Source organism: Oncorhynchus clarkii, chromosome 9, assembly GCF_045791955.1.
Source record: "Oncorhynchus clarkii lewisi isolate Uvic-CL-2024 chromosome 9, UVic_Ocla_1.0, whole genome shotgun sequence".
Classification (NCBI taxonomy): Eukaryota; Metazoa; Chordata; class Actinopteri; order Salmoniformes; family Salmonidae; genus Oncorhynchus; species Oncorhynchus clarkii.
Window position 1 is genome coordinate 25,021,000 of NC_092155.1, and position 18,404 is coordinate 25,039,403.

Sequence of the window (18,404 nt, forward strand, 5' to 3'; positions counted from 1 at the left end):
AAATAAAAAATAAAAATAAACTATTGAAAATCGTCCGATTAATCGGTATCGTTTTTTTGGGGGTCCTCCAATAAATCGGTATTGGCGTTGAAAAATCATAAATCGGTCGACCTCTAACCTCTAAGCCCCTTAGCTATCAGAACTATTGCATTATCTAGAAGGATACACTAAATATAACCCATTAAAGGGCAAATGTGTCAATGATGTTTTGAGCGTGGAGTTAATCTACTGGAAATGTCAGAATTCTGACTTCAGTGATTTGACCTTGTTTTAATCAGTTCCCAGTGGTCTTGAAAGCACCATAAACTTGCATCCATCCTGTACTGTGCATAAGGTCCTGAAGGGTACCCTCCAGCAATGTCACAGTCTGAGGAGTGTGGGTCAAACTTACTGTTGTGGGCCAGTGCTTTGAGCAGGCAGTCCAGGCAGCTCTCCACACTGTCTGTGGTGCTGTCAGCTGAGGCTAGCTTCAGCTTCTTCAACGCATCACTCAGGTTATCTGCTGGGAGAGGGGGAAAAGTGAAAAGATAAATGGGCAGTGGTCCTGACCTCAGTTTACTCCTAGGTCTTAGGTAGCCTACACTGTTTTTATCAAGGGCTGGATGGCAAATTTGACCACAGCTGCTACCTTGAGCCATACAGTATAGAGCAACCCACAAGTAATATCACACAGTTTAAAAGGCATATGAGAAGACGTATAGGCTACACTAAATTCACCATCCATAATTTTGTCAATGTCTGAATCTGACTGTTGAACAGTCACCATTCGCCATCCTCTGCCAAGTATCCTGCCCCGAACCTTAGTCACTGTTACTAGCTGGCTATCACCCGGTACTCTACCCTGCACCTTAGAGAATGCTTTGCCCTCTGTACATTGAGCCATTGAACACTGGTCACTTTAATAATCTTTACATTCTGTTTCACCCACTTTATATGTACAGGGCATTCGGAAAGTATTCAGACCCCTTGACTTTTTCCAGTTTTGTTACAGCCTTATTCGAGAATGGATTACATTTGGGGGTTTTTCGCTCATCAATCTAAACACAATACCCCATAACGAAGAAAGCAACAACAGGTTTAGAATTTTTTGCAAATGTATCACATTTACGTAAGTATTCAGCGATGTTGCCAGGTTTCCTCTAGACGTGATGCTTGGCATTCAGGCTAAAGAGTTCAATCTTGGTTTCATCAGACCAGAGAATCTTGTTTCTCATGGTCTGAGAGTCGTTTAGGCACTGTCATGTGCCTTTTACTTAGGAGTGGCTTCCGTCTGGCCACCCTAACATAAAGGCCAGATTGGTGGAATGCTGCAGAGATGGGAGAAGCTTCCAGAAGGACAACCATCTCCACAGAGGAACTCTGGAGCTCTGTCAGAGAGACTTTCAGGTTCTTGGTCACCTCTCTGACCAAGTCCCTTCTCCCCCGATTGCTCAGTTTGTCCGGGCGGCCAGCTCTAGGAAGAGTCTTGGTAGTTCCAAACTTCTTCCATTTAAGAATGATGGGAGGCCACGGTGTTCTTGGGGACCTTCAATGCTGCAGAAATGTTTTGGTACCCTTCCACAGATCTGTGCCTCGACAAAGTCCTGTCTCGGAGCGCTACGGACAATTCCTTCGACCTCATGGCTTGGTTTTTGCTCTGACATGCACTGTCAACTGTGTGACCTTATATACCAGGTGTGTGTGCCTTCCCAAATCATGTCTAATCAGAAATATCTCAAGGATGATCAATGGAAACAGGCTGTACCTGAGCTCAATTCCCAGTCTCATCGCAAAGGGTCTGAATACTTATGTAAATAAGATATTTCCGTTTATTATTTTAATACATTTGCAAACATTTCTAAAAACCTGTTTTCGTTTCGTCATTATGGGGTATTGTGTGTAGATTTGAGAGAAATTGTTTTAATCTATCTTAGAATAAGGCTGTAATATAACAAAATGGGGAAAAAGGAAAGGGGTATGAATCATTGTAGAATGCACTGTACTCACGTCATGGCTAATCCTATACAACTACTGTTGTACACCTTCAATATTCATATACTGTCTATACGCACCATTCCAGACACTGCTCATTCTGATATTTCTTAATTTTTACTTTTTGGATTATGTCTGTATTGTTTTGTACTGCTATGTATTATTACTGCACTGTTGGAGCTAAAAACAAGCATTTTGCTGCACCTGCGATATCTGCAAATATGTGTACGCCACCAATAGAATTTGATTTGATTTGAATAGAAATGTGTCTCAAAACAAGAGACCGAAAAACACTTCTGTAGCGTTATTACACAATCAGAGACTGAAAGGTCGACAGACAGACAAACTGACTTAAAACCAAAGCCCTTCTGGCTCCTCCTGCATAAGGATGCACACAGCTGTGTGCCGCACCGCCACTTCCACTGTTCCATCTCCCTCCATTCTCCTTCTCAGATGGTGGCTCTAGACAACACTGTGACAGATTGGTCATAGAGCAGTGGTCCCCGGTATAAATCAGGACATGAGCAGTTGCAGAGCTCATCCCTGAGGAGCTCTACAACCGTAGGCAGAGCTGACATGTGGCAGTGGGCATCAGACCATTAGGACTGCATCAACAAAACATTGGGTAAACAGGAGCATGTCAACGCAATAATATTGTATGGATATGAGTTCAAGTCATGATGGGAACTGCCTCAGTCACAGGCAGTACTGGGTCCTTATCATAATGGACATTCTCCGTCTAAGCAGTGCGCCTGGTATGCTGGGCCAACTCTAATAATTATTTAGAGATTTTGACATCCAGAGCTGTTACAGAGCTCAGCTAATGGGCTGCCCCAGGGGAAGAGGAGCTGAGGTGACAGCCACACACTCACAGAGAGGGTGGATGAGTGAGTGAGTGAGTGAGTGAGTGAGTGAGTGAGTGAGTAAAGACCCTGACATTCCCCCTCCCACAGATGGTCTCTAATGTGTGCAATGAGGATTTGGATTAAACAGTGTGACAATTTTAAAACCAGTCAAACAAGTTGTTTTTTTCCTTTTCCAGCCTGGCCTCCATTATATAATGGATTTTTCTTGCCATTCAGATTATGGTATCAGTCAGGCAGGGTCCCTCCCTATGGCTAATGAGGCCTGAGTGACACATTAGCGTAACACAAGACATGTCATGAAAATGTTAGAAACATAACAGGCCATGTTTGCATAAAGACTACGCCAGTCAATTATCCATAACTCATAAGTCCAGCTTGCTGTGCCTATTGATGATTCTACCCACCAGTCTTCAATCAAAGCATTGATAAATGCAATTAATGTAGTGTGTTACTGCTTGGTAGGAGCAAAAGCCTGCACCCACACTTACCTTCAGGGTAAGATGACCAACCCTGTCCTATAAAGATATGTGTCTGTGGATGGATGGGTTCATCTGACCTCCTTTCTGCAGAATCACATAATGGAAAATTCTGGAGGCTAGTACCGTGTGCCTGCACATTGTATGGATATACAAAATATACCCCAGGATTCTGGAAGAATCAAAAACCCTGATGAGACAAGAGTACATCCTACTCAACAATCCAATGCAAGTCACTGGGAATAAATGATTCGAGTTAAAATGAGAGTAGCTACATTACTCCCAAAAGAGAGCATCCTCAGTCAATGCATTTCTCTTACTAAGTGTCAGGCACACAATTACTATAAAAGGCGACATGAACAGCTCGATTCGTCAGTGTGTGAGTGTAGGACTATTGCATAACAGTGTGATATTGATGGCATACATGTCTGCGCTGACCACAGTGCAGTACCCTGATGATAGTAAACAAGTAGTACGGCTGTCAACATGTACGCATGTGGTAATGTGGTAGTAGCTAGAATTTGTGTTTAACTGAATAATCCGTAGTTGAGGATTCAATGCAACAAATTCCATACGAGTCTCGAGCTGAAACCAAAAAAATACAACGCTGGCAGAATGGCTGTCAAGAATGCAGGTTCTGTCTAGCAATGCTCGTGTTACATAATGCCATTGCATGGGCAAGCGAACAGACAGCTTCCCGTTTCCTCCATCCACCCCACCTACTCGAATGAATCAAGAACTCAAGACACAGAGTGCGGTCTTCTAGTTGGCTGCAAACATGGGACATATTTAGTTAGTTAGCTTGGCTAATTACGATACGCACCCACCTACCCTTACATGTGTGGGCTACTATGTCCACGTCGGGTCTGTGTAATCTTTACAATAATTGACAACTGGATGACGTATGATTCAGAAAGTGTTGCTACTCACCCATTTGGCTACTGTAGTGCGCGTGATAGTCCCAATCAGTTTCGAATTAGGATGCGCCCAGAAGGCTGTCAAATGGGTATTCACAGCAACAACAACAAAAATGATAAATTATGTGTTGGTCAACACTTGATTTTATATTGTTTGAAGTCGCTAGATTGCTAGCTGGCTGGTCAATCAGATATCAAGGCCCACCTTAGCTAACCCACGCCGTGTCGTACCCGGCAATACTAGCAAGCCACAACCTCACCCTCCCAGATGGCGCCGGGGATGCTTGCAGCGTAGCCTATCGTACGACCCCGAACTCACAACTACGATGGTATGGTTCTGTAATTTATCCGCTGGTAATATTGATCCACATCGACGCCAAAATTCGCTACTTCAACCACAGAGTTTTGCTCCAACGCTACAAGAAACGCACTTCCTATACTCGCTTGCTTGCAGTTGCGGCACAGAATCCATGCACAGGGAATAGCAGCCTATTGCTTGCAGTTGATTGGTTATTGGCCTGTACATAAGATCTCGTTTTCCACGATTATTGGCCAAACTCTGTGTCGTTGGCTCGTGCCACGCCCTAAAAGTGTTAAAAATGCCCACCTTTCAAGGGACATCCACAATCCATAGCAATTAAGTCACACAAACAGAATTGTAGCTACAAAGTTTGGTCTGGTTGCTACTTCACTGGAAAACTAAGGCACTCTTTTCATTGGACTATCTGGGTTAGGAGGGATTGGACCATAGAAATAGAATTGATAGAAATTAGAATGTGCTGCTGTCTTTTGGATTACCACAATCCATGACCGGGAACTGTCTGAAAATCAATTCTCCTGAGAAGGGCAGAGATGTATCCATATGTAATTTTACTGGGCAGAGGTTTTGTATCCATATGTATGTTTACAGCTGTAGATTGGTACTTTCAACATTTCCCCCTATGTAAATAAATTGAATTAAAGTTTTGAGCATGTCGTTTGAGCGTGTTGTTCCAGCTAAAATAGCCAACCTGGCCCATCCCTTACTACTGTATTTATACAGTAAATCTAATAATTATAAAATTACTGTTTTGCAGATTTGAAAATGTACATTCACAGAAATACTACATTATACATGTAATTCACCGCTCACACAGACGATACCAGTTTCCAACTTCCCACCCACACATGGGAGATGGGTTGCGTAACGTTCAGTACAACAGAACGGTGTGCAACGTTGAAATCAACAGAAACGGTACGGTACTGAATGACCAATTGAAACACGTTGTGATTATGGTGTCTCGGGGGACTATTATAATATGGTCTCCCATGGGGCCTATTATAATATAACGGTGCGCACCGTTTTGGTGAAAACGTGCCGTTCAGTAAAAACCGTCACGCAACGTAGCAAATGTTGAAGTGAACTGAATGCGCCCCTGATGTAAACTACCCTATGTGTTACTGCCATCTAGCGGTGTGTTTATTAACCAATGTTTTCCATCTAGGCAGGTTCAGTGTAGACTGGCTGACCGCAGAGGGGTATCCTAGGGAGCAAGCAACATCTACTTCTAAAGCTAAACAGCTTGTTAGCGTCACATTCCAGCTCAGTCTTCATCCGTACTATGACGGTGGATTTTGCTCGTCCGCCTGTCGAACTCTAGCAGGTACGGCGAGTGCATGTTGTATATGGATAGTCGAACTCAGAACTCTTCATTCCCTTTACCAAAAAATATAGCAGTTTTGAATTTGCCTTAAAAATGCTGTGACTGCAGTCGACTGTGTCATTTTGGTCGCAATAATTGCAGAATAACTGCAGTGTACTGCATTTTAATTTCAGTTCAACTGCAAAGAAAAACTGTGTTATTTTGGACGCAGTATTTGCAGCATACATTTTTTTCGTACGTGTTGAGACAATGCTGAAACATCAATCCACGAGAAACTCAGTGCAACATTTTCATTTGTGCGTAAAATAAAAGTTGTCTTGCAATAGGCTTTCAGAAGTACCGTCTTTATTTTATTACTTAACTTTAATGCCGTCTTTGTGCTTTTGTAACCGGTGTGAAATGTCTAGCTAGTTAGCGGAGTGCGCGCTAATAGCGTTTCAATCGGTGACGTCACTCGCCCTCAGACCTTTAAGTAGTTGTTTCCCTTGCTCTGCAAGGGCCGCGGCTTCTGTGGAGCGATAGGTAACTATGCTTCGTTGGAGATTGTTGTTGATGTGTGCAGAGGGTTCGAGGAGAGGGACGGAAGCAACACGGTTACACATTGCGGTGCTTCTCAATGCACAAACATCACTCCTATCGATATACACTATATATACAAAAGTATGTGGACACCCCTTCAAATGAGTGGATTCGGTTATTTCAGCCACACTCATTGCTAACAGGTGTATAAAATCGAGCATAATACAGCAGGTCGGTTTGTCAAATTTCTGCCCTGCTAGAGCTTCCCCGGTCAACTGTAATTGCTGTTATTGTGAAGCATCAGCCGCAAAGTGGATGGCCACACAAGCTCACAGAACGGGACCGCCAAGTGCTGAAGTGTGTAGCATGAAAAAATCGTCTGTCCTCGGTTGCAACACTCAGCACAAGAACTGTTCGTCCGGAGCTTCATGACTACCTCTTTCCCTACTGTATTTATTTTTATTTATTTATTTTGCTCCTTTGCACCCCATTTATTTTTATTTCTACTTTGCACATTATTCCACTGCAAATCTACCATTCCAGTGTTTTACTTGCTATATTGTATTTACTTTGCCACCATGGCCTTTTTTTGCCTTTACCTCCCTTATCTCACCTCATTTGCTCACATCATATATAGACTTGTTTCTACTGTATTATTGACTGTATGTTTGTTTTACTCCATGTGTAACTCTGTGTTGTTGTATGTGTCTAACTGCTTTGCTTTATCTTGGCCAGGTCGCAACTGTAAATGAGAACTTGTTCTCAACTTGCCTACCTGGTTAAATAAAGGTGAAAAAAAATGAATTGGGTTTCCAAGGCCGAGCAGCCGCACACAAGCCTAAAATCACCAACGCCCAATGCTAAGTGTTGGCTGGAGTGGTATAAAGCTCGCCGCCATTGGACTCTGAAACAGTTGAAACGCGTTCTCTGGAGTGATGAATCGCGCTTCACCATCTGGCAGTCCGACAGACTAATCTGGGTTTGGCGGACGTCAGGAGAACGCTACCTGCTTGAATTTATAGTGCCAACTGTAAAGTTTGGTGGAGGAGGAATAATGGTCTGGGGCTGTTTTTCATGGATCGGGCTAGACCTCTTAGTTCCAGTGAAGGGAAATCTTAACGCTACAGCATACAATGACATTCTGAACGATTCTGTGCTTCCAACTTTGTGGCATCAGTTTGGGGAAGGCCCTTTCCTGTTTCAGCATGACAAGGTCTCATCACCCAACATAACTGCTTGACCTCACTAATGCTCTTGTGGCTGAATGGAAGCTAGTCCCCACAGCAATGTTCCAACATCTAGTGGAAAGCTTTCCCAGGAGAGTGGAGGCCGTTTATAGCATCAAAGGGGAACCAACTACATGTTAATGGCCATGATTTTGGAATGAGATGTTTGCGGAGTAGGTGTCCATATACTTTTGGTCATGTAGTGTATATATTTTTATTGATTCATACAAAAGGGTTATTGCGTGAAGTTCAGCCCAAAACACATTCTGTCATTGCTAAATGTATTGAGCCATATTTGAACATTACCATTTGTATTTTTTACCCCTTTTTTCCACCCCAATTTTGTGGTATCCAATTGGTAGTTAGTCTTGTCCCATCGCTGCAACTCCCGTACGGACTCGGGAGAGGAGACGGTCGAGAGCCGTGCGTCCCTCGAAACACAACCCCGCCAAGCCACACTGCTTCTTGACACAATGGATGAAGCACCATACACCTGGTGACCGTGTCAGCGTGTATGTGCCTGGACCGCCACAGGAGTTGCAAGAGCGCGATGGGACAAGGACATCCCGACCGGCCAAACCCTCCCCTAACCCAGACGGATCTGTAGTGACACAGCAATGTAACCGATGTGAAATGGCTAGCTAGTTAGCGGTGTGCGCGCTAATAACGTTTCAATCGGTGATGTCACGCGCTCTGAGACCTTGAAGTTGTTGTTCCCCTTGCTCTGCAAGGGCCGCGGCTTTTGTGGAGCGATGGGCAACGATGCTTCGAGGGTGGCTGTTGTCGATGTGTGCAGAGGGTCTCTGGTACGACCCCAGGTAGGGGCGAGGAGAGGGACGGAAGCTATACTGTTACACTAGCACTACGATGCAGTGCCTTAGACCGCTGCGCCACTCGGGCCGGCCAAAATTAATGTTTTAACACAAAAAAACGAACATTTGTTTAATACAATATCAGACATCTTCCTCACATGAAGGGGATGATGAAGCAATATTTGCAAGAAGAAGGGAATCTGATTTCATTGGTCCTCAACTCACGGCTCAGTCATTTCTTTCAAGGTAGCCTAAGTGGAGTTAAATGTGAGTTAATCTGCCCTGGAGTAGGTTAATTCTAAAGGATTTGCTGCCATAGGTTGAACTCCGTTGACCAAAGTTACCACTAACACCTCAAACCGTCTCTAAGTTCTACTGACTGAAACCAGGGTGAAAGAGGAAGAGAGGAAAATATGCCTCCCTCTGCAGGTGCCATTGTTTCGCCCTCAAAGCAAGGAGTTTTTTTATGGCGGTCAATGAGTGTCAAATTTGGTCAACAAAAAAAATGAATGGTTTATTTGCTACGAGAGGTTTATTTGATCGAATCAAAGTTTTGTAATGCTTAAATTGTTACGAGTGTACTGATTATAGGTAGGACATGTAACATCCCGGGCAACTTTGAGATGGCTATGCATATTTATGGCATGAGGCTAGTATCATAGCATCTCTCTCCATTGACTGCAAGTGATTGACATCAACTACCCTCATCGAATATTCAAAAAAGGATTGCAATAAGGAGATTTATCTGTTGTGAAGTAGGCTCAGTAACATGAGGACGCGATGGGCATAATTAAGGGCAAGTTTACTCGGCAAGCTTAGCATTCCATCACGGCATACATCAGCACATGCATACTCAAAATCAAATTTTATTTGTCACATGCGCCGAATACAACAATGAAAAAAAATCTAATCTAATCACAAGAAATGTAAATGACAATATCAAGGCTATATGGCGGAGGTACGGGTTAATTGAGGTATTTTGTAAATTGATTATGTGTAGATAATAAACGGCGAGTAGCAGCAGTGTAAAAACAAATGTAAATAGTCCGGGTGGCCATTTGATTAGTTTAGTTGTTCAGTAGTCTTCTGGCTTGGGGGTAGAAGCTGTTAAGGAGCCTTTTGGTCCTAGACTTGACACCCCGGTACCATTTGCATGTGGTATCAGAGAGGACAGTCTATGACTTGGGTGACTGGAGTCTGACAATTTTTTTGGGCCTTCCTCTAACACTGCCTAGTATATAGGTTATGGATGTCAGGAAGCTTGGCCCCAGTGATGTACACACTACCCTCTGTAGCGCCTTCCTGTCAGATGCTGAGTAGTTGCCATACCAGGCATCAATGCAACCAGTCAGGATGCTCTCGATGGTGCAGCTGTAGAACTTTTTGATGATCTGAAGACCCATGCCAAATCTTTTCAGTCTCCTGAGGGGGAAAAGGTGTTGTCGTGCCCTCTTCACAACTGTCTTGGTGTGTTTGGACCATGATAGTTTGTTGATGTGGACACCAAGGAACTTGACACTCTCGACCCGCTCCACTTCAGTCTCGTTGATATTAATGTGGGCCTGTTCGGCCCTCCTTTTCCTGTAGTCCACGATCAGCTCCTTTGTCTTGCTCACATTGAGAGAGAGAGGTTGTTGTCCTGGCACCACACTTCTAGGTCTCTGACCACCTCCCTATAGGCTGTCTCATCATTGTGTTGTCATCAAACGTAATGATGGTGTTGGAGTCGTTCTTGGCCACGAAGTCATGGGTGAACAGGGAGTACAGGAGGGGACTAATCACACACCCCTGATGGGCCCCAGTGTTGAGGATCAGCGTGGCAGATGTGTTGTTGCCTACCCTTACCACCTGGGGGCGGCCCATCAGGAAGTCCAAGATCCAGGTGCAGAGTAGAGGTCGACCGATTAATCGGAATGGCCGATTAATTAGGGCCGATTTCAAGTTTTCATAACAATCGGAAATTGTTATTTTTGGACGCTGATTTTGCCGATTTAAAAAAAATAGATGTTTTTTTATATATATATATATATATATATATATATATATATATATAAATATTTTTTTTTTACACCTTTTTAACTAGGCAGGTCAGTAAAGAACACATTCTTATTTTCAATGACGGCCTAGGAACGGTGGGTTAACTGCCTTGTTCAGGGGCAGAACGACAGATTTTTACCTTGTCAGCTCAGGGATTCAATCTTGCAACCTTACGGTTAACTAGTCCAACGCCCTAACCACCTGCCTCACGAGGAGCCTGCCTGTTACGGGAATGCAGTAAGAAGCCAAGGTAAGTTGCTAGCTAGCATTAAACTTATCTTATAAAAAACAATCATTCAATCATAATCACTAGTTAACTACACATGGTTGATGATATTAGTTTATCTAGCGTGTCCTGCGTTGCATATAATCGATGCGGTGCGCATTCGCGAAAAAGGACTGTTGTTGCTCCAACGTGTACCTAACCATAAACATCAATGCCTTTCTTAAAATCAATACACAGAAGTATGTATTTGTAAACCTGCATATTTAGCTAAAATAAATCCAGGTTAGCAGGCAATATTAACCAGGTGAAATTGTGTCACTTCTCTTTCTCATTGCACGCAGAGTCAGGGTATATGCAACAGTTTGGGCCGCCTGGCTCATTGCGAACTAATTTGCCAGAATTTTACGTAATTATGACAACATTGAAAGTTGTGCAATGTAACAGCAATATTTGGACTTAGGGATGCCATCCGTTAGATAGAATACGGAACGGTTCCGTATTTCACTGAAAGAATAAACGTTTTGTTTTCGAAATGATAGTTTCCGGATTCGACCATATTAATGACCTAAGTCTTGTATTCCTGTGTGTTATTATGTTATAATTAAGTCTATGATTTGATAGAGCAGTCTGACTGAGCGATGGTAGGCACCAGCAGGCTCATAAGCATTCATTCAAACAGCACTTTCGTGCTTTTTGCCAGCAGCTCGTTGCTGTGCTTCAAGCATTGCGCTGTTTATGGCTTCAAGCCTATCAAGTCCCGAGATTAGGCTGGTGTAACCGATGTGAAATGGCTAGCTAGTTAGCGGGGTGCGCGCTAATAGCGTTTCAAACATCACTTGCTCTGAGACTTGGAGTAGTTGTTCCCCTTGCTCTGCATGGGTAACGCTGCTTTGAGGGTGGATGTTGTCGATGTGTTCCTGGTTCGAGCCCATTTAGCGGCGAGGAGAGGGATGGAAGCTATACTGTTACACTGGCAATACTAAAGTGCCGATAAGAACATCTAATAGTCAAAGGTATATGAGAGAGAAATAGTCCCATAATTCCTATAATAACTACAACCTAAAACTTCTTACCTGGGAATATTGAAGACTCATGTTAAAAGGAACCACCAGCTTTCATATGTTCTCATGTTCTGAGCAAGGAACTTAAACGTTAGCTTTCTTACATGGCACATATTGCACTTTTACTTTCTTCTCCAACACTTTGTTTTTGCATTATTTAAACCAAATTGAACATGTTTCATTATTTATTTGAGGCTAAATTGATTTTATTGATGTATTATATTAAGTTAAAATAAGTGTTCATTCAGTATTGTTGTAATTGTCATTATTACAAATAAAATAAAAAAATTGGCAGATTAATTGGTATCAGCTTTTTTTGGTCCTCCAATAATCGGTATCGGCATTGAAAAATCATAATGGGTCGACCTCTAGTGCAGAGGGAGGTGTTTAGTCTCAGGGTCCTTAGCTTACTGATGAGCTTTGTGGGCGCTAGGGTGTTGAACGCTGAGCTGTAGTCAATGAACAGCATTCTCATAGGTGTTCCATTTGTCCAGGTGGGAAAGGGCAGTGTGCAGTGCTATTGAGATTGCGTCATCTATGGATCTGTTGGGGCGGTATGCGAATTGGAGTGGGTCTTAAGGTTTCTGGCATGATGGTGTTAAATGGCGCCATGACCAGCCTTTCAAAGCACTTCATGGCTACCGACGTGAGTGCTACGGGGCAGTAATCATTTAGGCAGGTTATCTTCGCTATCTTGGGCACAGGGACTATGGTGGTCTGTTTGAAACATGTTGGTATTAAAGACTCGGTCAGGTCCGCTCATGCTTTGAGTACACGTCCTGGTAATCCGTCTGGCCCTGTGGATTTGTGAACGTTTAACGTTCAAAGGTCTTGCTCACATCGGCTACGGAGAGCGTGATCACACAGTCGTCAGGAACAGCTGGTGCTCTCGTCTTGCCACATCCAACGAGCGTCAGAGCCTGTGTAGTAGGATTCAATCTTAGTCCTGTATTGACGCTTTGCCTGTTTGATGGTTTGTCTAAGGGCATAGCGGGATTTCTTATAAGTGTCCAGATTAGTGTCCCCCTTCTTGAAAGCGGAAGCTCTAGCCTTTTGGCTCAGTACGGATGTTGCCTGTAATGGTTGTGGTTGGGAAATATACGTATAGTCACTGTGGGGACAACGTCGTCGATGCACTTATTGATGAAAAAGGCGACTGAGGTGATATACTCCTCATTGCCATTGAGGAGTTCTTCTCATCTAAACATCCTGTTCTCCATGTACTTCCGTTCTGTGTCAGAATATGTAGAATAAAATACCTGTATGTCTCTAGTGGTAAACTTGAGTAGTGCAGCAGAACACACCCTCTTGTGAAAGTAAAACTCTAAGCATAACCCAACTCAAGCATTCCACAATTCTTGAATTGAAGAGTTATTCTTATACAAATCACATAATAATAACAGTTAAAAAGCACAACATAGTAACCATAACGACAGTAACATCAGAATATCACATTGACACTTTAGCAGTCAATCACAGTACTCACAATTTTTCCGATTTTACTGAATATAGTCCTTAAACCAAGCCGGGCATCTTCTGACTCTCGCCTGACTCTGAATCTCTGTTTGAATAGTCTGTTGTGATTGCAAGGGAACTTGGGGGTGGGTGAGCAGCACTGTTTAATAGTGTGGCCTGCTCAGGACACGTCTTTCCGTTGTCAAGGACATACGTGTTTGGTCTTTTCTTTTGGATAACTTTGCATGGCGCACTGTAATTTGGTGCACCCTTTTTGACATGAAAGGGAAGATTTACCCACACATGATCTCCCTCTGATGCTTGATCGTTTCGCCCTCCGTTTGGCGTCCGTGTAGGATTGAACTTTTTCTTGTGTGGCACACACGGCATCGTCGGACACGGAGGGACTGTGTAGCGGGAGAATGTCCAGTTTTGTGCGCAGCATTCTGTTGTTCAACAGCACATAGGGCGCAGCTCCTTTAGTGGCATGAGCTGTCGTCCTGTAGTGCATAAGGAATTGTTTCCTTCTCGGATCGCGGTTTGGAGACCGTCATTCCACCGCGCCATTTGCTCGTGGGTAGTACACACTTTGGAGTGTTTAATGTCTCTGTCATAGAGGAACGAAGTCCATTCCTTCTAAGTGAATTAAGCACCATTATCGCTTACACTTTCGTAGCAATTTCCCTTGCGACTGAACATATCTGTTAAGAATTTAATGACAGTCTGGATAGTTACATACCTGGTAAACGCAACCTCAGGCCATTTACTGTAGTAATCCACTAGGGTGATCGCGTAACTACAATCTGCTGGGGCAGTTTCAAACAGACCAACAATGTCAATTCCAAGTTTTTGCATGGGCCTTCAGCAATGTCTGACAGAGTGGATATTGTAGTTTTTTAGTGTTTTTTTTGTTGTCTAGAGTTGGATCAGTTTTAATTGTCTGCGTCATTTCCAAACCCCCATATATTTTTGGGGGATGGATATTGTTAGGTGAGAATTATCGGTTAATTGAATGATTAGAATATTCCGCCCTGAAATGTATAATTGTATGGAAGTGATTAGAATGTATAAAATCATAATCAATAAATGTGTAGTCCTAGTCAAAGTTAGGGTAAAGACAATATGTCTTTATGGTATTATAAACAGACTGTCTGAGCTTGGTGCCGACCTGACTAGAGATTGGGAGAGAACAGGGAGTACTTGTCAAGAACAAGGTCACAAAGCTCTGGCGGCTGGGTAGCAGGACATGGGTGTGTGTGTGTGTGTGTGTGTGTGTGTGCGCGTATGGCTGTGTGAATGTGTGGGCGTGAGAAGTCAGTATAAAATGAATTGTTTTGTATTCTTGACTTTAGAACGTTCTCTGAATAAATTGTACTAACCTTTTGTATAAACTGAGTCTTTGACTTGTTATTATTATACGCATGGTCTTACAAACCTCGGGAATTGGTCAGAGCTATTGATTGATTGTTATTATCATTGGGATTGGAAAGTCTCTTATCATATATATATATATATATATATATATATATATATATACACACACACACACAGCACAGTTGAAGTCGGAAGATTACATACATCCAAGTCAAATACATTTAAACTCAGTTCTTCACAATTCCTGACATTTAATCCTAGTAAAAATTCCCTGTCTTAGGTCAGTTAGGATCACCACTTTATTTTAAGAATGTGAAATGTCAGAATAATAGTAGAGAGTGATTTATTTCAGCTTTTATTTCTTTCATCACATTCCCAGTGGGTCAGAAGTTTACATACACTCAATTAGTATTTGGTAGCATTGCCTTTAAATTGTTTAACTTGGGTCAAATGTTTCGGGTAGCCTTCCACAAGCTTCCCACAATAAGTTGGGTGAATTTTGGCCCATTCCTCCTGACAGAACTGGTGTAACTGAGTCAGGTTTATAGGCCTCCTTGCTCGCACACTCTTTTTCAGTTCTGCCCACAAATTTTCTATAGGATTGAGGTCAGGGCTTTGTGATGGTCACTCCAATACCTTGACTTTTTTGTCCTTAAGCCATTTTGCCACAACTTTGGAAGTATGCTTGGGGTCATTGTCCATTTGGAAGACCCATTTGCAACAAAGCTTTGTCTTGCTTCAATATATCCACATAATTTCCCTTCCTCGTGATGCCATCTATTTTGTGAAGAACACTAGTCCCTCCTGCAGCAAAGCACCCCCACAACATGATGCTGCCACCCCTGTGCTTCACAGTTGGGAAGATGTTCTTCGGCTTGCAAGCCTCTCCCTTTTTCCTCCAAACATAACGATGGTCATTTTACTGCTCGTTTTACTGTGGATACAGATACTTTCCTACCTGTTTCCTCCAGCATCTTCACAAGGTCCTTTTGCTGTTGTTCTGGGATTGATTTGCACTTTTCGCATCAAAGTACGTTCATCTCTAGGAGACGCAGTCGGAGACAGTCGACTCTTCACTGTTGAAGTTGAGACTGGTGTTGTGCGGTTACTATTTAATGAAGCTGACAGAATAATCTCAAACATAACACTTTTTGAGTTACTACATGATTTTATATGTGTTATTTCATAGTTTTGATGTCTTCACTATTATTCTACATTGTAGAAAATAGTAAAAATAAACAAAAACCATTGAATGAGTAGATGCTCAAACTTTTGACCAGTAGTGTACATATACACCATTATTATTCCCCACAAACCCTACCACCCCTCCCCCAATTGGAGTAAACGAATAAACAATAACACTTAGGCTACAACTTCCAGCTTATACGTACTAAACACATTTTTACACAGTCTATTTTACAATAGTTATATTTAGTTTGTTTTTAGTCCTTCCTCTATTTCTGATGTCCATCCAGTTTGATTTCTATTTGCCATATACAGTGGGGCAAAAAAAGTATTTAGTCAGCCACCAATTGTGCAAGTTCTCCCACTTAAAAAGATGAGAGAGGCCTGTAATTTTCATCATAGGTACACTTCAACTATGACAGACAAAATGAGAAAAGAAAATCCAGAAAATCCCATTGTAGGATTTTTTTATGAATTTATTTGCAAATTACTCATCCATCCGGACCTGACTCGTCAGTTTGTGGTTGAGGTTGACGCTTCCAACGTGGGTGTAGGGCCGTCCTTTACCAGCGATCTGTCCAGGACCAAAAGCTTCATCCCGGTACCTTCATGTCCCATCATCTCAACTCCGCGGAAAGGAACTATGACGTTGGGAACCAGGAACTCCTGACATCTAAGATGGCTCTGGAGGAGTGGAGACACTGGCTGGAAGGGGTGGAACATCCATTTTTGGTGTGGACTGACCAGAAGTATTTAGAATACCTCCGCACTAACAAGCGCCTTAACTCAAGGCAAGCCCGTTGGGCCCTGTTCTTCACCATCTCCTACCACCCAGGGTCCAAAAATGTGAAGCCAGACTCCCTATCTCTCACCTGTACAGTTCTGCTGCCACACCCTCTGAATCTGAGACCATCCTCCCTGCCTAATGTCTGGCGGCTTTGGTTGTCTGGGGTATTGAGGCCCTGGTCCGCAAGGCACAACATTGAGGGGGGCCCGGCTAACCGGATGTTTGTCCCTGATTTGGCCTGACCTCAGATCCTGGAAAGAGCTCACTCCTCTAGGCATACCTGTCATCCTGGTGCCCGTCGTAACCTGGCTTTCCTCCGACAATGCTTCTGGTGGCCCAACATGGCTCTTGATGTCTCGGCCTTCGTTGCCGCATGCATGGTGTGTGCTCAAAATAAGACTCCGCGGCAAGCTCTGTCTGGCCTCCTTCAGCCACTCCCTGTTCCTCATCGCCCTTGGTCCCATATTTCCCTGGATTTTGTCACTGGGCTTCCCCCGTCAGATGGCAACACCACTATCCTGACGGTGGTGGATAGGTTCTCCAAAGCCGCCCATTTCATACCTCTCCCCAAGTTACTGTCAGCCAAAGAAACTGCTCAGCTCATGGTGCAGCACGTCTTCTGAATCTATGGACTCCCGGTCGACATTGTCTCTGATTGGCGTCCTCCGTTCTCGTCCCGATTCTGGAAGGCGTTCTGCACCCTTATCGAGTCGTCGGCCAGTCTGTCCCCCGGGTTTCATCCCCAATCCAAAGGCCAGTCGGAGCAAGCCAATCAAGACATGGAAACGACACTTCGGCATCTCTTCTCTAGTAACCCCACTACCTGGAGCCAGCAACCAGTCTGGGTGGAGTATTCTAGGAACACTCTACCCTGCTTGGCCACTGGACTCTTCCCTCTTCGAGTGCTCCGTGGGGTGTCAGCCCCCGCTCTTCCCGGAGCAAGAAGTAGAGGTCAACATACCCTTAGCCCAGATGTTCGTACGCCCATGTCGGCGTACCTGGAAAAGGGCTTGGTCGTCTCTTCTCAAGATCACCTCCAGGTATCGTCAACAAGTGGGGCACCACCGGACTTCGGCTCTCCGCTGTTGTCTCGGGCAGAGGGTATGGTTGTCTACACGGGATCTTCCCCTCTTGGTGGAATCCCGCAAACCTTCCCCCCTTTTCATTGGTTCATTGGTCCTTTCCCCATCTCGAGTCCTTAGTTCCACTGCTGTTCGCCTGCTGTTACCCCGTACCCTCCGTATACACCCTACTTTTCATGTGTCCAGGATTAAGCCCTTGTCTCACAGCCATTTGTCTTCTGTTTCCAGGCCCATCCCTCCCCCTGTGTCATCGATGGCCAGCCAGCGTACACGGTGAGACGCTTTCTGAGGGTTTGACCATGGGGCAGGGGTTTCCAGTATGTGATTGACTGGGAGGGTTATGGCCCGGGGGAGAGGTGCTGGGTTCCCGCTAAAGGTAGGACGCCAGGTGGCGCCTCTAGAGGGGGGAGGTACTGTCACACCCTGATCTGTTTCACCTGCCTTTGTGATTGTCTCCACCCACCTCCAAGTGTCACCCGTTTTCCTCATTATTCCCAGGGTATTTATTCCTGTGTTCTGTCTATCTGTTGCCAGCTTGTCTTGTCAAGTCAACCAGCGTGTTTTTCCGTTCTCCTGCTTTTTCCAAGTCTCTGTTTTTCTCGTCCTCCCGGTTCTGACCTTTGCCTGCCCTGACACTGAACCTGCCTGCCTGACCATTCAGCCTGCCCTGACCTCGAGCCTGCCTGCCACTCTGTACCTCCTGGACTCTGACCTGGTTTATGATATTTTGCCTGTGCACAACCTTTCTCTTGCCTGCCCCTTGTTTT

The 18,404-nt window shown here is 44.0% G+C and overlaps 1 protein-coding gene across 5 annotated transcripts in view; it reads right to left on the minus strand.

The window, feature by feature from the left end:
* Nucleotides 1–4,716, minus strand: part of LOC139416111 (RAP1, GTP-GDP dissociation stimulator 1) — a 59,559-nt gene extending 54,843 nt beyond the window's left edge. The window contains exons 1-3 of one of the 5 annotated variants that reach the window (XM_071164405.1): nucleotides 4,436–4,525; nucleotides 4,244–4,308; nucleotides 392–502 (exon numbers count right to left, since the gene is read on the minus strand). In XM_071164405.1, coding sequence (XP_071020506.1) covers nucleotides 392–502; nucleotides 4,244–4,247 — 115 coding nt within the window. In that variant the 5' untranslated portion in view covers nucleotides 4,248–4,308; nucleotides 4,436–4,525. Of the gene's footprint in view, nucleotides 1–391; nucleotides 503–4,243 lie in introns of all 5 variants that reach the window. The other 4 variants (XM_071164404.1, XM_071164406.1, XM_071164407.1 and 1 more) reach the window with 4 other exon arrangements.
* Between the last annotated feature and the right edge of the window lie 13,688 nt (nucleotides 4,717–18,404).